General features: G+C 43.3%; 2 protein-coding genes, 1 long non-coding RNA gene and 1 pseudogene across 4 annotated transcripts in view; 1 reads left to right on the top strand and 3 right to left on the bottom strand.

The window, feature by feature from the left end:
- LOC146644493 (stonustoxin subunit alpha-like) overlaps positions 1–26080 on the top strand; it is a 231698-nt gene that overhangs the window by 130294 nt on the left and 75324 nt on the right. The window lies entirely within an intron of this gene.
- On the bottom strand, positions 6689–10923 carry LOC146644497 (uncharacterized). Its single transcript, XM_085396913.1, has 5 exons — positions 10885–10923; positions 9281–10318; positions 9032–9187; positions 7581–7670; positions 6689–7390 (listed from the first exon to the last, which is right to left on the bottom strand). The coding sequence occupies exons 1-5, from the start codon at positions 10921–10923 to the stop codon at positions 7070–7072; spliced, it is 1644 nt and encodes a 547-aa protein (XP_085253039.1). The 3' UTR covers positions 6689–7069.
- LOC146644496 (uncharacterized) lies at positions 17940–23710 on the bottom strand (annotated as a pseudogene).
- On the bottom strand, positions 23817–25044 carry LOC146644495 (uncharacterized). Its single transcript, XR_014909276.1, has 4 exons — positions 24898–25044; positions 24389–24467; positions 24072–24189; positions 23817–23976 (listed from the first exon to the last, which is right to left on the bottom strand). It is a non-coding gene; the product is annotated as an uncharacterized LOC146644495 (long non-coding RNA).

The following is a 26080-nucleotide window of genomic DNA, read 5'->3' as shown; positions in this document are numbered from 1 at the left end:
TAAAAACTCCCCATTCAAAGTCTATGGGGAGGTTGTGAAACTCAGAGCTGAAATTCTGAAACTGAAGGCATTTTCAAATCGTCATATCTCCTTAACGAAGCGAAGTTAAGACATGAGGCTTGTCCCCGTATATCTTCAGACACTCCTGACGCTCACAATTCAAGAATTATTTTCTCACCTATTACCGTTCTGAGATGAGTTGGACTTGTTTGAGGGTAGGAAATTTGTCCCTCGCTCAGATTTCTTCAGATTTCAAACTCTGGAAATGAGGCACTTTTTTCTCTCATCATATCTTTTTGATGGATTTCCACAGAGCCCTGAAAATTTCCATGACTGTTCACCAAAGCCTGCTGTTTCTTACGGTGAAAGAATGATTTTGATGCTCCATATAGATTTAGAGTTACCAAAGGGTGTTTGAGAGCAAGTCAAGGCAGTTTTTGCTTCGGTCATAAATTTGGTCATAAATTATTTTTGTAATCGTTTCACCAAAACAGACCTGAAATGATCCCTACATGTTCCATTTTCATTTGCAGAAATGACAAAGCCAAAAACCAAACCATGCCCTTCCTGTCAGGCCCCAAACACCTGCAACAGGAAGACATACAGTGGATGCCTGGGCAGCCTGAACCTAAAGGAGGGATTGAAAAAAAAAGCAAGAACAGTTTAAAAACAGTAACTGGGCTGCCTCTGTTAAAAAAAAACAGAAATGCAAGCAGGGTGGTTAATTCAGCCCAGTTGTCAGTAAGTTTAAAAGTTCTGATCTAATAAGTGGTTGGTCTGGTAGACAATTCTTTATTAATCACAGTTGTCAATGTTTTCTTGTATATCATGAAGTAAGAAACTAACAAGACATGTATATACACATAAAATATTAATTTATAAAAGAGCATAAATAAAAAAGTTATTCACATCAGAATAACATCATCACACTAAAGACATCCAACTAGAAAAAACTTGTTAAAAACTATTTTTATTTAAGCTACTTCTGATTTTTAATTTAATCGGCTATTAACTGAGAGACAAAACATTTCAAGATGGATTTGATCATACATTTACAGGTTTGGTCACCATAAATACTTTTTAACTATCGACAACAATAAAACAACAAAGATGTGAAACTTAAAGGTTTGTTATACATCAATTTGCTTACATGAAAGACTGGCTGCATGTTTTTCTTTGTTGTTCTTGCAGGTTTCAAAGCTACATGCCCTGGGCTACCAACCAATTCTGTTTCTTGGACAGTTTGACCGTAAGGGCCGTATAGTAGGGGACGTGATCACTCAGATCGAACCAGCGGAAGGTGCTGCACGTGACATCCTCATGAAGATGAGGAAGCTTTATGAACACCTTCTGAGAAGTAAGATATGCTTTGTCCATTATCTGTAACCAGGTGTCCTTATCAGGTAGCCTATCCTAGCTGTCTTTGGGTGATACTCATGGTACACCCTAGATAAGAAGGCAGATCATCACGGGGTACATAGAGACAAACAAGATGGTGAGGATGAGGATAGTTAACAGTCACCAGCTATTCTATTCTACTCTACTCTACTCTATTCTGTTCTATTCTATTATTCAGCCAAGGTTCAGACCAGTAACCTTCTTGCTGTGAGGTGACAGCTGCCCTACATGTCCTGTTGCTAACATGAAAATAGTGTTATATCTGCCTTATTACCTCCCCATGTGTCGGTCACATCACCAAAGCTAGCCATACTGAACCTCTGGTGTTACCCACCTGAACAATTTTGTATGTGTGTGTGTATAGTATGGTCTTTCACACTCATGTATATACAAATGTAATTTTAAAAATCTTCACAAAAACCAGACCTGATAATTCTCTTCGAGACTTTCTAGTATAACAAATGTTATATAATGTTACCAATATGAACACCAAGATTCTTAAATAACTTATATACTTCTTAAGAGGTTACCTGATTACCTCCCTGAGGTAGTTAGCATCACCATTGTACAAAACTCCTAAGTCACAGTACTAGCTTGAAGTGTCAAATGTTATTCACTACAAAGTCAGGAAAGTAGTGTCATCAGAGGAAAAAGTCATTATCTATCTGGATTTATAGTCACACTCATTAATTTATTAATGTACAATGTAGAAAAGCACTACAGATGTCACACTACCCTAGAGGGCACTTGTACTGAATGATTTGGGTCAGTGAGTGTGTGAGATGACTTATTCGATGCCAATATTTACCAGTTGTATCTTTAGTAAAAACTTAACTGAAAACATGCAAATCACTACTTATTATGTGTTTATGTGTACTGTACATTTTTTCAACCCATTTTAATGAATGTTTAATATTTTAAATTTTCAGAATTACAAGCTTCACCTCCTGCTAAAAGTTCTACACCAGCAGCTGGACCATCCTCTGCTGACAGTGTCGATGCTGGACCAGTCCCAGACCCAGAGGCTCTAAACCAGGAATTTATTCTTCATTTAGAGCCTGTACCAACATCTTCCCTCTGTCAGCCTCCTGCATCCTCCTCTTCATCTCTGCTTCCTCCTGCATCCTCCTCTCCATCTCTGCTTCCTCCTGCATCCTCCTCTCCATCTCTGCTTCCTCCTGCATCCTCCTCTTCATCTCTGCTTCCTCCTGCATATTCCTCTCTGTCTCTGCTTCCTCCTGCATTCTCCTCTTCATCTCTGCTTCCTCCTGCATCCTCCTCTCCATCTCTGCTTCCTTCTGCATCCTCCTCTTCATCTCTGCTTCCTCCTGCATCCTCCTCTTCATCTCTGCTTTCTCCTGCATCCTCCTCTCCATCTCCACATCCTGCATCTCCCTCAATTTCTACGGTGTACACCTCGGATGTCCCAAACAAAAAAAGGACAAGGAAAGGTTAGACGTTATGGTATTGTAAATGTATGAAACATATGACAGGTTCGTTAAGTTTGTTAAGATTTCTTTTTCTTAATTTTTGTATTTTTTCCAGTTTTACAGAACTCATGTAAATATTTCATTTGTTATTTTTCAGAATGCCGAAAACACCGTACACAAAAGATTTTCAAATATGAAGAGATAGTAGACAGGAGAGTTGTAAATGTAAGTAACTTAGCCTGCTGTTGTGCAGATTTGTTTGCGTCTTTGGACTTCCCAGATTTGAACTGTGCCTGACTGAATATCCATAAGCTTTTGTATTTGATGAATCTACACTAATTCAGCCAGTCAGGATTTCACTCCAAATAGGACATTAAATAAGAACAGACCACCTGATACGACCTGGTCGTGCTGCCTTCCTGATGTTTACGTTCTTTAAAGTCCTCCTGACATCATGCTCAGAAGGAGTGATGGAGTTGGAGGTGCTCCTTCCCATTCAGTAACATCTGCTTCAGTTAGTTTTGCTTGTGAGCCACAATGTAAGCAGTGTTGCTTTGCTGACATGCACTCGATGCTGGCAGTACAAGCATTGTAGTGGTTCTTATGTTTTTGTAAACTAATTGTATAATATATTGAGCCATTCAATAGTACACAAATGTTTATAAGCTCCTTTTTGTATGCAACTTGCATGTCTTTAATTGTTTGTTTATATCATGTTTTTCAGGAAAAAGAAGAAGTTAAAGTCAAGTGGAAGCCTTGCTCAACATGGTATGTAGTAACAACTTTGTTGGACGGGAACAGACATTCATATTGTTGATAAATAGTTATCAACTCAATTTGAATTCATGTATTTGGACTAAAGTAAATTGGGAGCTTTTAGCTATCGAGCTCCTCTTCTGTGAGGAGCTTGATAGCTGTCCACCTCCAAAGTCCATTATGAGTTTTGGAGGTGGACATGGTCAACACTTTTAAGAGTAGGCATAAGACTTTACTTCTTTATAGAGCTGATAGTTAGGGCTGGTTCAGCTCAGCCCTTAGTTATGCTGTAATAGGACCAGACTGCTGGGGGTTAGTGTCCCCCCCCCCTCTGTCTGTCTCTTTCAGGGTTATGCAGGCTCAGTATTGGTTGAAGATGCAGTCACGTCTCCTTTTACTGAAAACTCTCCCCCTCTCCCTCACCACCATCTGTAAACACACATGTCTCAGTAATGCAGTTCATGCATGTTACTAACTAAACTTCTTCCCTGGAGTTTCTGTGCTCTCTCATCCAGCAGGTTCTGAAGGATCGTGGCTGCTGCTGTGGTCCTGCTTGACATCTACTACATATATTATTACTCTCTGACTTGATTTGATTAATTTATATTACAATGAAGGTATATAAAGCATGACATGAATATAGAAGATATTTCATCCTAAAAAATTGTCATATGTCACAACCTAAATTGTCCTATTTTGTGTGTGGTTGTCGTTGTTGTTTGTTATGTTTTTCTCCTGACAGTGGCAAAGTGTGGGATGACACATGGGAACCTGCGCAGTTTTACACACAGTAAACCAGGCACCACAGGTCGCAGAGATCGCACAGTTCACAGCTTGTAGTTCAGCATAAAAGTTCAAAATAAAATATTTACTATACATTTCAACCAGTGTCAGTCTCTGTTTCACTCTCTAATTGTGGCTTAAGTACCTAACACATTCATGAATCTGATCGATCAATAATATCTTCCCTGCACTCGACATCTCATAGTTTTACATATCAGCCAACATTATTGTCTACATCCTCATAAATATAGAAGTGACTTGCTTATTATAACATATTACAAGGTAAAGTAATACTGCACTGCACGTAAAGTAAGTAACACCTACTGTGTATGGGAGCCTAAAGCAAAGTTAACTGCACCAGTACCAGCTTCAGAACATATTGTATATTATATGTTTCTACCTTTTTGTAATATGTCATGTTTAGATGCAGTGGCAATTGCACATTTGGAGTTGTGGTCATATGTGGTTTTTATATACAGGGTATTAAAAAAAAATTGACATTTTTTGCTATTTTTCTTGTTTGTTTGCACAATATTATTGTGTACATATTACATATGTAACATTATTGTTAATATTATTATTAGATATCAAAGATACAATTTGATTGAGGGTTTTCCTGTCATAATTTCAATAAAAATGCAGTTACACACGTAAACAATAGGATCAAAATAAACTTTTAAAAAGTCTGTTGATCAAATGCTGATTTTCAAAACATTCTAGAGGAAAACAGAGATAAAATAATCTGAACAGTAACAGTGATTGTGGATGATGATGGAGGCTTCAATGGATTATTCTGTTTCAATCAATAGGTTCGTATCTATGACAATAATTTGATAAGTTTAACAGGTTGGTTTAGGCCTGGCAAAAAAGCAAATATTCACAAACTTTTGTTTTTGAAGAATGTTTATCTTTTTTGGGATGAAGCTATCTGGCAAAATGAGACAACCCTTTTAACCTTATCTTTATGTCTATCATGTGGCTGTGATACTGGATTTTGGTTTGATGCATATGCAGGTTACAGCTGGGGAATGGCAGTATGTTGTGGATTGATTTGGCATGTTCAACCACTGTTACACCAAACTCTCTCACTTATAACATGATAAAGGCCTCTTACTCTGTGTCATGGATTTTCTATACTTTTGGGGACACAGGGCCAAAGTCCGAGGCAATAAGTCAGATCAAAGAAGGCAATGATTCTAAAATGGGAGTTTACTTATGTCATTATATATATCCAGGAATATGTGCCTGAGGATAGTTGTCATGAAATCAATATTAAATCAAAGTATTCCTTAATTACCACAGCTGACACGAGTTCTCCATAGCTGCCTGCTGTCTCAGGATCTGTCTCCAAAAAGGACCAGGGAGTGCTAACATGTTATGTTCTAAACTAATGAAGAAAATGCACATTAAACATAGTATAAACTTACTGAGTGAAGTAATGTCAAGAGGATTCCTTTAGCTCCTATTGGGTTGGTTCCTTGATCAATGCAATACAGAATCATTAATCTGGTTTTATGTAATGTCCTCAAAACATGTCAAAATGAGGCTCACTAGTCTGTGTGGCCTCCACATACCTGTATGACCTCCCTACAACACCTGGGCATGCTCCTGATGAAGTGGCAGATGCTCTCCTGATGGATCTCCTCCCAGACTCCAGGACTAAAGCATCTGCCCACTCCTGGACATTTTGTGGTGCAGTTGGTGGATGGAGCGAGACATGATGTCCCAGATGTCCTCAATTGGATTTAGTTCTGGGGAATGGGCGGGCCAGTCCACAGCATCAATGCCTTCGTCTTTCAGGAACTGCTGACACACTCCAGCCACATGAGGTCTAGGATTGTCTTGCATTAGGAGGAACCCGGGGCCAACCGCACCAGCATATGGTCTCACAAGAGGTCTGAGGATCTCATCTCAGTACACTGAAAAAAATTTGGAGTGACATTTACTTAAAAAAAGCTAGGCAACTTTTTCCACACAGAAAGTGCTTGTAATCTTTACTCGGGCTATTTCTAAGTAATATTTACTTACTAGAACCATCTATTTTTTATGTGAAATACACAAGTAAATTGCACTGGCAATACTCATCTACAGGTTGTAACTTTTACTCAGAATACCATTGCATCCAATTACAAAACCCAAGTGAACATTGCTGATATTTCTTTGTGTTTCTTACTCATCTTTTCTTTGTTATATTCTATGTAATTATTAAGTAATATTTATTATGAATGTACTAGTTAATATTAATCGAATTGAATAAATATTCTTATTATTCTATTAAATAATAAATCAATATTTTCTAAAAACAAATATTTGCAGCTTAAGAGACACTTTTATTTCACAGTTGAAATGGCATAGATATATTTAAAATATCTACATAACATTATAACCACAAAAAACATGGCCATAGAACTTCTTGATCGCAAATTTCAAAACAGAGCATATACACATATACAAAAAAACAACAACATGCTATTCAAAAACTCAGTGTGCACTGTCCCCTTTCTTCTAATCAACTTTCAGAACACATACATCAACTCTGTCCATTAACAGTTGCAATCACTACCTTTGCAGACATTCTCAGAACGTTCAGGACAGAAAGAACTTGTATAAAACTGAGCAACATTTGAAATTACTGTCAGAAAACAGACAAAATGCAAACAAATTAATTGTGCTGGACAAAAGCACAAATAACACTGGAACACTCACACTAAAAGTTTCTTGTGGAGAGACTGGACCTTTGGTGACATTTTAAGGATGTCAAGCTCAAGAAACAGCTTCTGAAATACCTCAAACGTATATTTCAGTTTCAGTGGGTAACTTAAGTTGACAGCATAGATGACACCCATGAGCAGGAGGCAAGCGTTTGTCACACTTCCGCAGTCCTCCAGAATTTCTGTCCCCTCAATGATGACCGACACGTTCACAGGATCTTGGTTTTCCTGTGCCACATTGGGATGGATTACGATGATCTTCATCATGTGATTACTGCAGTCCTCTTTCAATGCTTCTTGGCTGACGTCCTCCTGTGAAAACAAACAAACCACAATTAGAAATAACTAGAATAGATTCCAAGTAAAAGAAAAGGTTAAGAGAAAAAAAAATGTAAAAATAAAAAAGAGGTAGAGAATCTTTGACCTTCAATATATCATCACAAGTGAAGACCAGATTATAAGGTTAGACAATTTTAATACAGTCATTATGATCATCAGATACCTGATGGTCTTTGATCAGCTCCTCTCCACTCTCTCCAAGATACTCAACTAAGCAACGAATGATAATGTCCCTTCTGCCATCGACATGATGCTATTAAACCCAAAAAGAAAATTTATTGCAGAAAATACACAACATAACATATGTAACATACATACATAACAGCACATACAGATGTAAACAGAAAGTTACCCATGGAGAATGTAAGCCTGCAGCTACATTCTAACGTTGTGAAGTGTACAACTTAACATGAATTTCTCAACGATGTGTGTTAAGACAAGAGTCCAGTGCATGTCATAATCTGTGGGTCCAGAAACTGTCTCTGCCCAGTGAGGAAAGTTTTCTGCCTCATCACTGGACATGCAAATGAATTTTTTGCAACATATCAGTACCTCCTATCACAATATTAACCAGTCAAGGACAGGAATTCCCACACACAAGAGTAATATTTTGGGAAATAATTGTATTGGAGTCTATGGGCAGCAGGAAGGGATCTCGCTGCACTCAGAGGGTCACTTTGAAAATTCTGTAAATTTCTCTGCTTTTGAGCGCATATTAAGGGAGAGATGACAGGTTTGTATACACTTGTAGAGACAATCATGTGCATAAATTGTTAATTGTGGCCACAGTGTCAGGATCAGGAGAACAGTTTCAGCCAACACAGACACTGATCAGAATAAAGGACAAGTTCAGTATTTTACACTTAAAGCCCTGTTTTCAGTTTATGATGAAATCGAACGATTTTGATTGAAATTTGGACACATGCTGCTGGCCCGAGCTTTTTTGGTTTCTGTGGTAGCACATCCCCACCTCCACAATGGCTTCATAGGTGCACTGGAACAATCCTTCCTAAAATGCATAAAACTGTCGTTTACAAAGACGTGAAACTCACCGAGTGGTCAGAAGTGTTCACTGATATGTTCACACAAAAATCGCTGCAAAAGATACTTTCCAACTGGTTTTTATTGTAGTTTTTGTCCAACTCCATTGACTTGTATTAGATGTGCTGTGATGTACGGTATTAGTCCGCCGCTATTCCATTCTATTATTCAAGCTCTCGGCGGAAGAATGTACAGGTGTAAGGCGTTTGAAAAAATAGGTCCAGTTTTACAACAAATGGTAAAACACCTGTTGGAAAGCATTTTTGCAACGATTTGTGTGTGAACATATCAGTGAACACCCCTGACCACTCGGTGAGTTTCACGTCTTTGTATGAAGCCATTGTGGAGGTGGGGGTGTGCTACCACAGAAACCAAAAAAGCTCCGGCCAGCAGCATGTGTCCAAATTTCAATCAAAATCGTTCGATTTCATCATAAACAATCTGAAAACAAAGCTTTAAGTTTAAAATAACAAACTTGTCAACTTGTCCTTTAAATAAGAGTGATACATTCTCAGTGTGTATGACCTCATCTTTTCCATTAGATTATGTAATTAAAATAATTTAAAATTTTACCTTATTGAGTGAGTCCAACATTGGTTTTATTTTGGTCCCTGCAGTCCCGCCCTTCCTTCGAAATATCTCCAGGAGTTTGGTGGTGTACCTGTCCAATCTGGACAAAAACGTTCGCTCCAGATGAATTGTGGTTATTCGCTTAAACTCCTCTTTGATCTGAAATGAGAGATAAAACACAAAATCATGTCAAAGATGACTCATGAAATCTCACATACACTTAGTTGCTGCATGAACAAGAACTGGATTTACCTGATTTTCACAGAACAGAGAAGGCCACCTCTCTAAGAGGTCTTGGATTGCGGGGCAATCCTTGACAACCTCTTTTCTTCTCATAGCGAAAGACTTCTCCATTTTCTCATTAATTGCCCTCTCATTGTTCTTCTTCTTCATTTCCTTCAGCAAATCTAGTCTATCCATCTCTAAGGTTTCCTCAGTCTCACCGAATGGCAGTGGTGGCAGATAGTTGACTTCAGCTTTTTTGGCCCTTTTAAAGCCTTTAAGTGAACCCTCTTCACTGGAGCATCGTCTCTTCAGTGTGTTCACCTCGAGCTCTGGAATGGCTAATTGGCGACCTCTTAACTTTGCCCTGTAGTTGCCCATTTTATACTTTATCCTCTGTTGCCAACCATATAGGCCATTAAAAGAACCTGGCTCTTTGAGGCATGGGTATTTTGCTACCAAGGCTTCAGCAACAGCTAAAATCTGGACACCAGTTGGATATGCTGTGAAGCCAAATATAGTCTCTGCAAGCTTCTCAAGAATGCTACTAGTTACGCTTGGGTTGTTCAAAAGTGTGCCATCATTTTCATAAGCTTGCTTTCCTGCTTCCAGTGCAAGGTCTATATCATAAGAGAAGTCTGGTATTTCAAACTTAAATGGCCATGGCTTAGACCTGTAGGATGGTCCACTCTCATCTGGGGAGGACAACAGGATTGTGTCGCATACAGATGAGGAGGAGCTTGCTTCTGTAGATAGTGGAACTGGAGATTCGACTTCTGACATGTCCACAGTAGTGAGACTTAAGATTACTGGTTCAGTTTTTACTACTTTGAGGTTAGCTTTATCTTGTACTTCCTCAATCGAGGTCAAAGTGAAGAACTGACCATCGAAATCCATGTCCTGGTACATAACAGTGAATGGTCCTGTAATATCAAATGTCTCTCGAAGAACATCATTGAGGTCCTGAAGTGTGCTTGGGATGCCTGCAGGTAAAAGTAGTTTGTGGACATCATCCTCCCCAAAAATTATCCGCAGTTTCGCTGAGGGTGCCATATCAACAGGAAGAAGCTGCAACAACAGAAGAGAAATACAGACATTTATTCACAAGCTTCTCTCCTCACATTTCAAAAAGATAGGCAAATGTGGTGCTTTAAAGTTGTCAGGCGTCTTCCTGCAAGGGTGTATGAAGCCAAAGGATAAAAATCTTTAAGCTCTCTTTGCTCAAGTAACTGCACACTCCCTGTGTTCTCCAGCTCATAACTCCTCAGGTGTTCATTGTACCATGTATTTTGTTGTCTCACGAAAAAAGTCAGTTTGTTACAAATCACCATTATCTGTAACACTTCAGAAAAGTCAGGCAGTCCTGCAGTGGAACCACAACACAACAACATTCCCACTGCATAGTTGGTGCCTAAACTGCACACATTATTGGCAACATGCACAGCTGTAACAGCAGGGAATCTGCATTTCACCAGGTCTTTTAGATCATCCTTAAGCACATCTAAAGAGACCTCTGTTGTTTTTGTGACCGCAAGTGATGGTTTGACAGAATGTGATTGATGATATGCAACCATGAGCTGGTGCTTATTTGCAAGAGACAGCAAAATATTCCTGAAACAACCAGTGTGTCTTACCACCTTCTTGAAAAAGCTGTGTTTGGCCTCGAATCTCATTGTCCAGAGGGCAGCTAGGGGGCCAAATTCCCGAATGAGCTGAGGATAGTGCTCAAGGAAATGGTGCTTGGGAATGAGCTTATGTTGGGGGAAAACATCAAGGAATCTGCTTCCGTGTTCTGAAATGATGCTGTCAAGATAGCAAATGCTTTCTTCAGTATGGACTCGAGACATGACAAGGTCCACAATGTCTTTCAGTGTCATCAGCATCTGCCATACAGGCTCTTGTTGGGGTACTTTTAAACCTATAATCAGAGGCAAAAGACGTAATAAGCACCAATTTTCATGTGCGTTGCCCCCTACTGATTTTCGAGTCGAAAAGTTAGCAGGAATGAGATGAGGGCGATTTGTTTTATCACTCCACTTGTATGGGAAATTGGAAATGGCATCATTCAGTTCCATGAGAGAAAAATATTTTTTCTTGATCAAGTTATCAAATGCCAAAGCCAGTTCCACTGGAACAATACCCTCCAGCAGATCATGTAAAACATCTGGAGGGTAACCAGATGTAACATGAAAATGCTCAAGTTTTTCTGACAATGCACACTGTTTTTTTACACCATAACAATGAGGGTGATCTGGACTAGACACAGCTGTCTGTACATGCAGTGTATGTTGATCTTTGGTTCTTTGATGAAAAGACCCAGATCTCACTTCATTGGACTGAAACTTGGATCGCTCCCCAACACAAAACCGGCAGATGTATGACCCTGCAAAGCTTTCGACAAATCCTGCCACAGAGTGCGCCCCCAAATTATCTGCCACCACACTGACCACAGTCCCTTTAATGGCTTTCCCTAACGCTGGAACAAAAAGACCATCTTTCTCCAAGCTTTGGATATCTGTTAACAGTGGCTCTAAAACTCGCTGGAATCCAAACTGCTTGGTGTCTTCAGCCTTACACAGAATTGCAAGGTAGATTGATGTCAATGTGGAACGTAATTGCACCGGAATGTTTCCCAACACCCAATAGACAGCTGTGACTTTGTGCTTTTTTCGAGATGTCCCAAGAGGATTACATACCTCAAAGTCATCAATGTACAGGATGAGACTCACTCTGTTCTCCTCTACAGAGAAAAACTTGTTGTTTTGATAGTGAGATCCATCACGAAATGTCTGGTACTTAAAGTCATTTTCAGTTTTTTTTTCACCTTCAAATGTGTTTTCTTGAAAAGACTTACTTAGGACCTGCACCAAGGAGGGCAATATTGGGACATACTGGAAGGTTTTGCCCTTTTTTTTTATCAAGTATGTGTTCTTCTGGTTCAACAACTGAAAAATGCTTCTTCATAAATTCTCTTCTCTTGTAATAAGTTGTGAAAGGGCCACCTGTCCCCAAGGCAGTACTTATAGGGTGTGTCTCACAAAGATTTTTCACTAAATCTGAGATAATGGCTGGATCCAGATCACAGTTATGGCTTTTCAAGGTGGACACCACCACATCTCTTAAAAGTGGACCAGATGCAGAGGTGGATATAAACTGAAGCTCATCTACTATTTCATCAATGCATTTGTTTGGGACATTGAACATGCTTTCTAACTTTAAAAATAGATGGCCAAATTTCTCTTTTATATCTTGAGACAACTCCTGTGGTTCCCCATCCCAAAGCTCTAAGCTCTCTTCCACATAGGTCTCATCCTGAGCAAACATGGGTTCATTAGGTTTGCTTTTTAATACTTCAGTTTTAAAATCCTCAAGGGTGTGTGACTGGTGTTTTCTGTGTCTATGTGTAGCAAAGGTGGAATAAATATTTGTACTGAAGTTGCAGTCTTTGAAGACACATGCAACTACTTCAAACTTCCTTAAGTGGTTGTTAAGATGCTCAAAATACTGCTTCTCTGAATTAAAAAAAACAGAGCAGCAAAGTAGACAAGTAAATGAAAGAGGTCCACTTTGTGTGACCATCTTCACATGGTGTCGAGACAAATGGGTCTTAAGGGCATTAAATGTTTTAAACGAGCAAGGGCAATCAGTGTGAAGACAAGGGACTGACTGGCTGCGACCACCATTTCCATGCTTTAGTCTGTAGTGTTTTAACAATCCCAACCTCTTCTCTGACTCAAAGCTACATATCTTACACATCCATCTCATGTTGTGGCACCTTAAACAGACAAATTATGTGACAAGTTAAACCTAATCGTTACTAATTTGATCTTACCTTGTGGAGTTCAAATTAGCAGTCAGAAGGTCCTATGTTCTGTAAAAAAAAAAGAAAAAAGGTTATCTATATGCTTTTCAACTAATTTCTACTAACTCAAGGATGCACACTGATATTATTATTATTTTTTTTACATATGTTAGTTCGGTGGCAAATTTAAAACAGGTCAATATGAAGACTTGAGTGAAATCGAGTGCGTATATCGTTTTTTGTTTTGTTATTTTTCAAAATACACCTCATGGCAGCTGTGCAGCAATTATTTTAAACTGGACCGTGGTCGTTTTATTCACAAAGACGTTAGTTAAGGCAGCAGGCGTGTGTTGTTTAGGTGGCCATCTAAGCTGTAAAGTGCTGTGGGAAATTCTGGACATACCTCCTGCCAGGAAAGTTAGTCAGCAAGTCTAGCAGGAAAATACACTATTTGCTAGCGCAGCTTCTTTCAGTGCGGAGAAACTGACTTAAGTAGGTGAGCCAACAGGAACGTACAAAGTTTGTTCCGCTTAAAACTTACATTCATGGTTCTACTTCTTCCCGTTTCCGTCAAGTCTGCCAACCGTCGAAATGTGGACCATGGTATGTCTGAAGAAAGACCGCTCAAATGTGGGGAGGGGCTTTGACGTCATGCTCCGAATGCAGAGAAGGTGGCCATATTCACTGATGTCACTCCATTACATTTTACTTGGAAATATCAACTAATTAAGCCAATGAATTGGTTTAGTGAATATTACTTGGATCGAATGATTCAATTTACATACAAAACTGAGGACACATAATTACAAACAATCCTCAAGTAATGCACTACAAGAAAAACTGCTATTTTAAAGTAATAGCACTGAATTTGTAATTTTTTGTAAAATTTATATAGCTAATTGAAATAATAATTACAGGGCCAAAAAAACATTTTTTTCAGTGTACCTAATGGCAGTCAGGCTACCTCTGCCGAACACATGGAGGGCTGTGCAGCCCCACAAAGAAATGCCACCCCACACCAAAACTGACCCACTGCCAAACTCATGCTGGAGGATGTTGCAGGAAGCAGAAGGTTCTCCACGGCGTCTCCAGACTGTCACAAGTGCTCAGTGTGAACCTGCTTTCATCTGTGAGGAGCACAGGGCTCCAGTGGCAAAGTTGCCAATCTTTGTGTTGTCTGGCAAATGCCAAACATCCGGCACGGTGTTGGGCTGTAAGCACAACCCCACCTGTGGACGTTGGGCCCTCATACCACCCTCATGGAGTCCATTTCTGACCGTTTGAGCAGACGTGCACATTTGTGGCCTGCTGGAGGTCATTTTGCACAGCTCTGGCCTTTCTTTCCTACCCCACAGTACCTTCCCTTACCATTTGTTTCCTACTCTTTTACTTCTTCTTTGATGACGGTTGTCTTTCTAGATAAGCAATTTCATTTGCTCTGGGGCAAGTCAATGGCTCGGGTGCATTCTGGGACTGTCAGTTCACCAGTGTGCTGGCATGCTTCTTAACAAACACACCACTACAGCAAACATCTCAATTGTACTTGTTGATTTCTTCGACAAAACACTGAACAAAAGATTTACTTGTGAGTGTGCTGCCTGGTGCTTTTACATTTTGTGATAATTTGAGCAGCCCAGAAAGCATCCCATAAATTAAATTATGTTATCGTATCTGAACATGTACACTAGTCATTAAATTAGATGGGAAATAATGATTCAGGGTAAACAACTGCACCAAGGAAATTCCATTTTTCTTCTCAAAATGTAAAATGTCTGTTGAAAAATCACATTGAACAGAGATGTGATTAACTTTTTATTTTACCAAACATAACATCAATGATGACACAATCAGTCTTCATCAGAAGTGCTCAAATCTGTCATGGTTCGTTGTGTGGCAGGCAGGAGAAGGACCCAAGATGCAGACTCACAGACACGGGGATAAACTTAAACACAGCTTTAATGCTGGCACGGCAGAACGTAGGAAATACAAAACTAAACTGGGAAAACTAAATACAAAGCTCGCCAAGAAACACAGGGAGGAACACACACCACATGAGGGAGAACGCGACGCCGAACAGAGGGAGACTCAGACAGAAATACACAGAGGGTAAACGAGGAAAGTGGGCACACACGGGGAACACAGGTGACACTGATAATCATAATGAGACAGGGCAGGGTGAACTGAACATGACATGTACAGGCACAGAGGTTCAGACAGGAGGAGAGAGAGCACGGGGAAACACAGACGTAACAGGCTGGGGAAACATGAAACAACCACAAAGGGAGACGAGGGCTCATAAATACATAGAGGGCACACAGGGGGGAGAGAGCCATGAAGGGAAAACACTTAGGGAACAACACAACAGGGCAACTCAGAAAACATGGCCTAAATAAGGAACAAAATACAAAAATACATGAAAACTAAGAATACTGGGCCCACATGGCCCAGGACCATGACACCACCCCCCCCTAAAGGGCTGGCTCCCGACAGCCCAAACCCGAGAAACAAAAACAGAAAACAACCCACCCAGGGCGGGAGGCGGGGGACCAGGACGGAGGGACCAGAACGGGAAACAAAATAAACAACAGAAAACACGGGAGCACATGACCATAGTCAAAATAAAGTTCAGGGGGCCGACCCAGAGCCCACAGGCACCAGAGTTCACGGGTCACACGGTCGGGGGGCCGACCAGGCAGGTGGCACAGGTGGCAGAGCTGGTCCGGAGGCCGGCCGCGCGGAAGGCAGCGGCGGCGGCGAAGGAGACGACGGAGCAGTTCAGGGGGCCGGCCGCGCGGAAGGCAGCGGCGGCGGCGAAGGAGACGACGGAGCAGTTCAGGAGGCCGGCCGCGCGGAAGGCAGCGGCGGCGGCGAAGGAGACGACGGAGCAGTTCAGGGGGCCGGCCGCGCGGAAGGCAGCGGCGGCGGCTCTCCAGTGTCAGGCGCACTGGCCGAGGCCCGGTGGGCACAGGACCAGTCGAGGCGGGACCAGGCGAAGCACAGGCTGAGGCTGCGGCGGACGAAGGCTCTGAGGCTGGGCCAGACGAGGACGAAGACTCTGAGGCTGGGCCAGACGAGGACGAAGACTCTGAGGCTGGGCCAGACGAGGACGAAGACTCTGAGGCTGGGCCAGACGAGGACGAAGACTCTGAGGCTGGGCCAGGCGTAGCAGAAGCACAGGCAGGCCCAGGCGTAGCAGAGGCGCAGGCAGATGCAGCCGGACCAGGCGACGACGAGGCGGTCGCAGGTGGCGGCTGGACAGGCCCCTCGGGCCCTCCAGCTGATGCGGCGTGAGGCTGAACGGGCCCCTCGGACCCTCCAGCGGAGACAGGAGGCTGAACGGGCCCCTCGGACCCTCCAGCGGAGACAGGAGGCTGGACGGGCCCCTCGGACCCTCCAGCGGAGACAGGAGGCTGGACGGGCCCCTCGGACCCTCCAGCTGACGAGGCATGAGGCTGGACGGGCCCCTCGGACCCTCCAGCGGAGACAGGAGGCTGAACGGGCCCCTCGGACCCTCCAGCTGACGAGGCATGAGGCTGAACGGGCCCCTCGGACCCTCCAGCGGAGACAGGAGGCTGAACGGGCCCCTCGGACCCTCCAGCGGAGACAGGAGGCTGAACGGGCCCCTCGGACCCTCCAGCTGACGCGGCATGAGGCTGGTGCGGTTCTCCTGAACCCCCAGCTGACGAGGTAGATGGCGGCGTGGGAGCCGCGGAGTCCTGGATGAGCTCATCCGAGCTCCCAGCAGGAGCTGATGCAGAGCCAGAGAGATTTGAGACCCCTGGCTGGATGTTAAGCTGACCAGCGGACCGTACTGCTATCGGGGACTGGGCTACAGGAGCTACTGGGGCCTGCGCTACAGGCGGCACTGGAGCTACTGGGGCCTGCGCTACAGGCGGCACTGGAGCTACTGGGGCCTGCGCTACAGGCGGCACTGGAGCTACTGGGGCCTGCGCTACAGGCGGCACTGGAGCTACTGGGGACTGAACCGGGGGTGACACTGGAGCTACTGGGGACTGAACCGGGGGTGACACTGGAGCTACTGGGGACTGAACCGGGGGTGACACTGGAGCTACTGGGGACTGAACCGGGGGTGACACTGGAGCTACTGGGGACTGCACCGGGGGTGACACTGGAGCTACTGGGGACTGCACCGGGGGTGACACTGGAGCTACTGGGGACTGCACCGGGGGTGACACTGGAGCTACTGGAGACTGCACCGGGGGTGACACTGGAGCTACTGGAGACTGAACCGGGGGTGACACTGGAGCTACTGGAGACTGAACTGGGGGTGACACTGGAGACCCAGGTGACACTGGTGTACTGGGGTGAAGGCAGCGAGGATGCAGTCTCTCTCTTAAGGGAGGATCGAATGATTTAGCGATAAATCTTGACGGGAAAAGATGCCGATGCTGAAAATACCAGGCAGCGGGGGCTTCCAGGAGGGTAGCCGACTGAGCTGTGAAGGGCTGCGAGGGGGCTAACTGAACTGAGGGTGGCTGCGAGGGAGCTAACTGAACTGAGGGTGGCTGCGAGGGAGCTAACTGAACTGAGGGTGGCTGCGAGGGAGCTAACTGAACTGAGGGTGGCTGCGAGGGAGCTAACTGAACTGAGGGTGGCTGCGAGGGAGCTAACTGAACTGAGGGTGGCTGCGAGGGAGCTAACTGAACTGAGGGTGGCTGCGAGGGCGATAAGCAGCTCGCTTTGACCTCCGCCACACAAGACACAGCTCCTGAATGAACAGTCATAATGTCTGGAAAAGACACAGCGTCCTCACTCACCACAGCAGGTGAATTAGGAGTCCGAATGTCCGGCTGTGGGGTGGTGCGACGGCGGCGTGAACGCCGTTCCTTCTTGACTGCAGCTCCCGATGAACCAGACAACGGCGCTTCATGCGCGCCGGGCGGCGTCGCAGAGGCTGGTGAACTGGGTGCTGATGGAGCGGTAGATGAGAGTTCCTGGAAGCTCAGGGGACCACCGAGAGCCAGGCGGGTTCCCCGGAAGATCTCCTCATAGTCAGGAGCTAGCCACGGCTTCCACCGGAGCTCTTCATCCAGTTGATCGCATGCTGCACGCTGCCGCTCCTCCAGGTCGAAATCCATGACCTCCCCCGCATCCTCGTGTGGCTCGTTGGAGGGCGAAACATGCCGTAGCGCGGGGCGACGGCGACGCGAACGCCGCTTCCTCTTTGAGGTGGTCGTGGATGAAACTTCGATTTCTGTGGCGACCGGCTCCTCGTCTTCTGACCACATCCGTGCCAGATAGGAAGCGGAGGACGGGTAGGCCGGTCGAGGCGGTGAGGGTGAACGACTGAGCTGCGACAGCGAAGTGGAAACCGGCGAGTAGAGGGACGGCGCCAGCGTAGAGGAGTGTGGTGCCGTGGCGAACCTCAGTGTGCCGACTTGTATGCTCACAGCAGGCGGAGGGGAGGCTGCGCGGCCACGGGGCTGTGGTGACGCAGTCCGCACACCGGACCGCTGATGCTGCCGAGGGCAGGCTGGGAGGATGGTGCGGAGGAAGTCCGAGATCAGAGGGGGTAGCGCCTCCCATAACCAGGGAAAAACCGTGACGCTTGTCCCCAACGAGGAAAGTAACTCCTCCCTCTCCTCCTCACTAGAGCTTCGGCTCCACTGGTAGCATAACGACTCCACCGCTTGTATTACGTCTCTGCCAGGAGTCGCTGGGTCCATATCGTGGTCGCGTTCTTCTGTCATGGTTCGTTGTGTGGCAGGCAGGAGAAGGACCCAAGATGCAGACTCACAGACACGGGGATAAACTTAAACACAGCTTTAATGCTGGCACGGCAGAACGTAGGAAATACAAAACTAAACTGGGAAAACTAAATACAAAGCTCGCCAAGAAACACAGGGAGGAACACACACCACATGAGGGAGAACGCGACGCCGAACAGAGGGAGACTCAGACAGAAATACACAGAGGGTAAACGAGGAAAGTGGGCACACACGGGGAACACAGGTGACACTGATAATCATAATGAGACAGGGCAGGGTGAACTGAACATGACATGTACAGGCACAGAGGTTCAGACAGGAGGAGAGAGAGCACGGGGAAACACAGACGTAACAGGCTGGGGAAACATGAAACAACCACAAAGGGAGACGAGGGCTCATAAATACATAGAGGGCACACAGGGGGGAGAGAGCCATGAAGGGAAAACACTTAGGGAACAACACAACAGGGCAACTCAGAAAACATGGCCTAAATAAGGAACAAAATACAAAAATACATGAAAACTAAGAATACTGGGCCCACATGGCCCAGGACCATGACAAAATCACTCTCAGTGGCATCGTCTGGAATGTCCTCCTCCTCCTCCGAGTCCATTTCCAGGAGTGGTTGGTGGCTGAGGATTCTCTTGTACACGTCCTTTACTTTGAGCATTTCAGCTTTCAGTTCACTTTGTTTTTTTAAAACCAGGCTACAGAGTCCCTTCTGTGCATCCTCCGACATGCCAACAAAGGAGGCTGTAAAAAGAACAAAACAAATAAATATAAGAAGAGTAAAAAAAAAATAACAAAAAAAAACCTCACCTCATAAACACAAGGAATTAGGATGCTGTAATTAAACATTTTTTTAAAAGGGAGAAGGCAGTGTTAGCTAGCAATCTAGATATAGGTAAAAGATCCAGTAAGACTTTAGCATCTGCTCTTATTTTCAATCGATTCATCAAAAAATTAATAAATAAATAAAGTGCTTACAGTCTGAGGAGATTGTCCCCAACACCACAGAACGCATTCGCAACACTGTCCAGTGATGCCGCATCTCCCTGCAAAGGATCATCTCCTCCTCTCTCAGGCGCCTCACAGCCATCACCTTCTCAAAGACCTTTCTCTTTGTCCGGAGGTCAGCAGCAGCTACAGTTTAACAACATCAGATGGGAAAACATAGCAGCATATTATGATTCAAGAACAAAACATTCAACTACTGCTCAGATACTGGGAGTTTGTTTAAAAAGGATATTTATAAATCAAGAGCTTACGTTCACTTGTGCTCTGCCAGGGCCAAATATCGGTCTGCATGAGGGCATCACTGGATACGATTTGCTTTGTTGGTTCAGCGAGCTTGTTGTAGTCGTCAACAGCAGCCGCCAAGCGTTTCTTCTCAACTAAGATGACCTTGCGAATTCTGTGTCGCCTCTTGTTGCTATCTGTAAATAATCATAAAAAATTCACACCTTCACATAATGTATATAGTTACATTTTAATCTACACTCATCAATTTGTTTGCTAGAACAAATCACATCCAGCTCAAACAAACCTGGATCTGATTTTATTCTGTTTACAAAGTAGCTGCACAAGCTGTACAAACTAAGTATCAAACGGTCCGTTTCAAAGAAAACTGGGACGTACCATTTTGTCTGTAAAGACTTTGTGTTCGCACTCTGATGATGACGACAAGCTCCTCTATTCGTGCCTGCAACGCTCCAAGGCTGCCATCAGTTTGATCACTTTCTAAGTGAGAGGAATATTAATCAGAATACAGGATGAGTAACAGTCACCAAACTACAGTGGACTCTGTAATCACTGACTTGATGACATTCATTATAAGACATCTGGAGCCTTCATGTGCTGCTATCTCATGATAATCATGAGATAACAAGTATGTTGGTGTTCAGGTTTATAAAACCAACTAGTACGACATCATTTCAACCCAGGTTCTATCCAATTTGATGAAACGCAACAACTCTGCCATAAATTTGCTTTTACAAGGCTTATTTTTCATTGTTTGTTGACACTGTCAGAAAGATCTTAACTCTAAGTTCTTTAATGAGGCCATGGTGGGTCCTGTTGTTATACATGAGTGCATTATATTGAGACTCACCTTCAGCCCATTTCTGCACATCGGCCACCCATTGCTGCAGTGTATCGTCATCCACACCCAGCTCATTTCTGGTCGCATTCAGGCTCTCCACTTGTTCTCTAAGGATCCTTATGATCTAAGAATGCATTCATAAATGTCATTCATATTGACATTAAAAGAGTACTGGTGTTTTCCCCCCCATTACCACACACATTAAAATGGGTGTTGAAAAAATGACCTTTAGATATCTCTGGCTCAAAGTGCGGCCCAGTTGTTCCACTTTCCTTTTGTTCCAGCCCAAAGCCAGGAGGGTCAGCATGTTTGTTCGCCCTGCATTTCAGTTAGTATACAAATTAGAATTAATGAGCAGGAGACTGAGTGGAATCTCAGACACTGACACATACCTGCTTTAGACATGTACTTCGTTGTGATGGCCGCCCTAGACAGGAAACTGTTTACTTGTTCCACCTCTTCTCCAACTGTTGAACTGGCCCCATCCTGAAACGCACCTCCCCATTTGATCTATAGAAAGGAGGTCACAATACATGACTGCTGAATTCATTCAACCTTATAACAAAATGTCTCAAACTAATCCAAAACTACAAGCTGCAGTATACCTCGCATTTCCAAGTGTGAGCCTTTGCATGCATGACGGAGAGAAAAGGACGCATTGACAAGAGGTTCCTCAGCTCAGGGCACTGCTGAGCCACCTTGGTTAAATAGGGGAAATATTTACAGGCCACATCGGAGCAAAGGAACGTAATATGTCCTGGGACGTTAGCTGCCAACTTCCTCTGGAGAAAAAGGGGGTAAGCAAAGATCTCCCCTCAAAACATGTTCAATGCAGCTAAGAGGACTCCGTGGCGACAAACAGCTATTTCCATGCCCTCCTCATCCAACTTCCCAGTGGACTTTTTGGACGACTCCTTTGCTGCAGTCCAAGATGAAGATCTGCACAACCCTTTCCCCGGGACCTATACACTCAAAGATTTTAACATAAAAGACATGACATGATTAAGCCCTATCAGGGACAAACTTTTTAAAACAAATGCATAACAATTAGCTGAATTAGCCTCGAGTCACACAAGACCTCATATCTCCCCAGGACAGCACTGATAACACAAAATAAAAATCATGTTGTTTTTTTTAAATACACATGGTGACAAAATTAAGTACACATTAAGATAAAGTAAAGTAAATAGTATTACGACAACACCAAGAGAAAAATAAAAAAAATATCGACCCATCCATTTATGTCTACACACACACACACACACACACACGTATGTGTATATGGTTACGGCATTAACGTCATTTTAACAAGATTAACGCTAACAGCACTAATATATATGTGTATCTTACATGATTTGTGTGTCTCTGGATGTATTTCACAAACTCAGCAACTTCCTCATCTTTTTCAATGAAGACACCTTCAAAGTTCCCCTGCTCTAAAGTGCTGAACGAACACAGTGACAGTTGTTTGAAAAGAAACATTAAAATACATTTTTCTACAAATCCATATTTGACTTATGTACACAATGCATAACGTACCTTGCATTAGACTGAAAGCGATAAAGCTTGCGGTTTCCATCAACTGAGACGGCAAGCATGTCTGGAGTGCAGGCAGGGCAGCTAAAGCATGGCTCCTTGCACATCCTGTCCACCTCAAACTTTACAGCACTCCACTCCAAGAAACTTTTACTGAAGGCATCAGCTGATATTCGGCCATTCTTTTACATAGAGGACATACAACAGAATATTCAAGGACAGTCATCATAAACATTGATTTGCACAATTTCCTTAAACTTAGCAAATTTAGAAACTCACCCTTCCAAAATGGGCTGTTCGTTCATCCAGCATTTTGACAAATGCCTTAAGTGACATCCCTGGTGCAGCCTTCTTAATGTCATAGAAAGACTGAAAGACATCCATTGAAAACAGGGTGCAGAAATTTAAGGTGCCAGGCCAATATCCACTACCCAGGATGTCCTTAACTGAGGGGGACCACATTAGGCCACAGCTGGTGCAGCTCACCACTGGCAGTGCAAGGTTATAACGGCCTTTAGAAAGGATAAGGATAAATTCAGTCATGGCTCAAAGCATTCATTTTTTTCATGTTGTTTTCAAATCGGTCTGGTAAATCCAAATGACCTTTGACAGGTGCCCACATATACTGCGGGCCGAGGGTAATTAAAACCAAGATAGCAATGCACAATTTGCAATAAAACCTCCAAACACATCTATTGTGTATGTAGTGTATGACAAAAGGGCAACTTACCATTTATGGTTACAAGAGCCACAATTGCGCCGGGTGAAACCTCAACGTTACCTGCTGGGCAGTCACACACATGGTCTGGCCTTTGCACAGGCAACAGCCGAACTAACATTAAAACACACAATATATATAAAAAGAATTAGAAATTAACTGATACACAATAAATATACAATAACAGCACCCACTCATACTCATACATAGCAAGAAATGCATAAGACTTAAAAACTGTACCTATTGGCTTGTGAAACTCTGATGAAGGCTGCAAAAACCCTCCTGTTACTGCCTCTCTGTTGTGCAGGACAAAGCGTGTGTGAACTGCAATATCACAGTCAGCACAAAGGAATGGAAGAGGCAGGCAGTCCAGACACCTCACAACTACTTGTTTGCCACACTGACACACACGGTGTGACTGTGGATCCAGAGTAGCTAACATATTGTCTATAAGACAAGGCCTGGCCTCTTTCCACTTTAGCGAGGACACCATATTTCTGATCGCCCAGTGAGTAGCAGCTGACTCAGACGACGTCTCACAAGTCATGGCTGCGTCCTCTTCTCCATCCTCCAACAACTGAAGGAGCTCCTGACGAAGCACCTCAGTTCCACACACTAACAGAAAAAAAAAGAAAGAAAGGAAGAAACTCTTCCACAAAGTAAAAAACACTCTAGGCAGTATGTTTCTTAGGACTCCACAAAAGCCCTGCATAACTCAACTATAACAACAAATATAAAAGTAAACAGAAATCACAATATATACAAGAAGGTAAAGTACCTTTTGTTGGGTTGACACTGGCAACATAACTAGGTTCTTCACGTGGACATTGATGCTGCTCTCTGGACAGGGGGGGGGAATGAAGAATATTTACTTACTGAAATTCTTTGGTGAAAACAAGTTGTGAGATAAAATCAATGGTTGCGTGAACACTGACCACGTGGCATGCAACTAGTACTTCGACTGGTTGATGGTCTTTGAGGAATAAAAGCTCCCTGTCTGTCACGTTTTTTCCAGCGCACTGGTCTTGGCTGAGGTTCACTCTGTGCATCATTCTACGCAATTAACAAGGAAAAAAGGGAACACCTAAAATACAGTCTATGATTAAAGCAAAGATTATCAAACATCTTAAGTTAACCAACTTAATTTGACATAAACTTTAAAAAAAAATTCAAATAACATAACGTTTACTCCGTACAAAATATTAGACAAGCGTGTTCCCTCTTTAACAACTGTTTCCACTAAAAATGTTACCTGCATATCTTGAAGGAGTTCGTCAGCAGCCTGAAGCTCTTCCTCCAGCTCGGGATCCTCTGAATCACTCATTTTCAAGCTAAAGAGGAAAGAGATTTTTGCAGAACTCAGTGACATAAACACATAACTAACACAACTCAAATGATTTTCAGTCTTGGCGCTCCGGTTAATGTTAGCAATTAACGTTAGCATCATCAGTTTGTAAAGAGCTAGCAGAACTCTTAGCGCAAAAACTGCTTTACGCACCATGTGAGGGTATTTTGCAGCACACAAGTTCTTTAACGTTTGTAATAGATTTAATCCATCATCGTTGGATTAAATGGCTAATGCTGCAGTAGACACGTGTAGTCGTTACCTAGCAAGCATGCTGACGGTAGCTGTAGCCATTTTTAAATACATTACACCGTTTCCGAGATCAGTCACCTCTGTTTGTTTGAAGCTTTTATGAAAAAACAAACTTTGAAACACACATCAAGGTATTACTTTAAATATATGTATTTTTTACATACCTGCATTAGAATCAATCAGTTCCGCCTCATTTTCTTATTCTTATAAATGGGTCTCTCCGTTCTCCCATCAGCCTTTGCTTACACAGGTTGCGTCTGATTGGCTGGAGCCGAGCGCATCCAAAACTAACAGGAGTGGTGAATGAATCTATAAATGTGTTTTACGTGTGAAATGAAAATAATAAACCTAACAAAGGATTATGTACGTTAAATCTGCGCACTTTCAGATCGTGGACCAGTTTGGAAAACACTGTGTGATGGCCACAACATGAAGCGATTTTATTGTTGAATTATCAGTGATACTTTCACGTGTTTTTGTTGAGAAATGTTAACGATGTCATTAAAAGAAAGCATTAAATTAGGGAGAAAAACCCGTTCGCGGAGAGGGTCCCCGGTTCTCCAGTTAGATTGTGCTTCACGGCGTCATGTTTCGCCGTGACGGGGTTATTATTGGAGTAAATGGATGGCTGGGGCCTCTGCTCGAAGCGTCTCTGATCGCCGCGAGCGGGTTCATATTGGAATGAATTGACAACCCACAGCGTCACATAAAAACGTGGAAGGGTACCTTAGGCGTCAGCATGAGAAGTTAAGGGACGTGACAAATCGTCATTATTTTACGCGTCGGGAGTGAGAACGGGTTGCTGCCTTTTCCAGGCAGTCTACAAGGTTTTAGAAACTGGGAAGCAGAGCAGTGGAGAAATAGGGAGAGGGAGATGGAACCACGCCAGCAGTTACACACACATAGACCCCCCTTCCCCTAAAACACGCCTCACCGCCAGCAGCTACACACACACACAGACTCCTCTTCTCCTGCGCTCAGAGAAAAGAGAGCGTTTTCCTTTTTTTTTTTTTCTCTCTTCCAAGCACACAGGAGAAAATTAACAGATCCAACTAATTTACACTTATTTACACACACACAGGGGTAATGTACATTCTTTACATTACATTATTTACACACACAGGCCCGTATAAACGTAAGAAAAACACCATATGCCAGAACAACTTATCTTCTCTATTTCTCTGCTGGTGTTCCTAAATTTTTGACTAATTTAAAAGCATCTTTCAGCCCAGGGCCGCGCCCTTGCTGATCAATTAAACGCTTCGAGGACGCCCCCTCAAGCGCGGTCAGATTCCTAAGCCCTAATTAATTTATAACTGCTCCACGCTAGGAAAACCAGGACCTCCA

The sequence above is a fragment of the Rhamphochromis longiceps genome, linkage group LG22, assembly GCF_057381845.1.
Source record: "Rhamphochromis longiceps isolate RC_006_pf linkage group LG22, R_longiceps_female_GT1.1, whole genome shotgun sequence".
NCBI classification, from domain to species: Eukaryota; Metazoa; Chordata; class Actinopteri; order Cichliformes; family Cichlidae; genus Rhamphochromis; species Rhamphochromis longiceps.
Note: the sequence above shows the minus strand (reverse complement) of the source record. Positions and strands in the feature narration are given on the sequence as shown.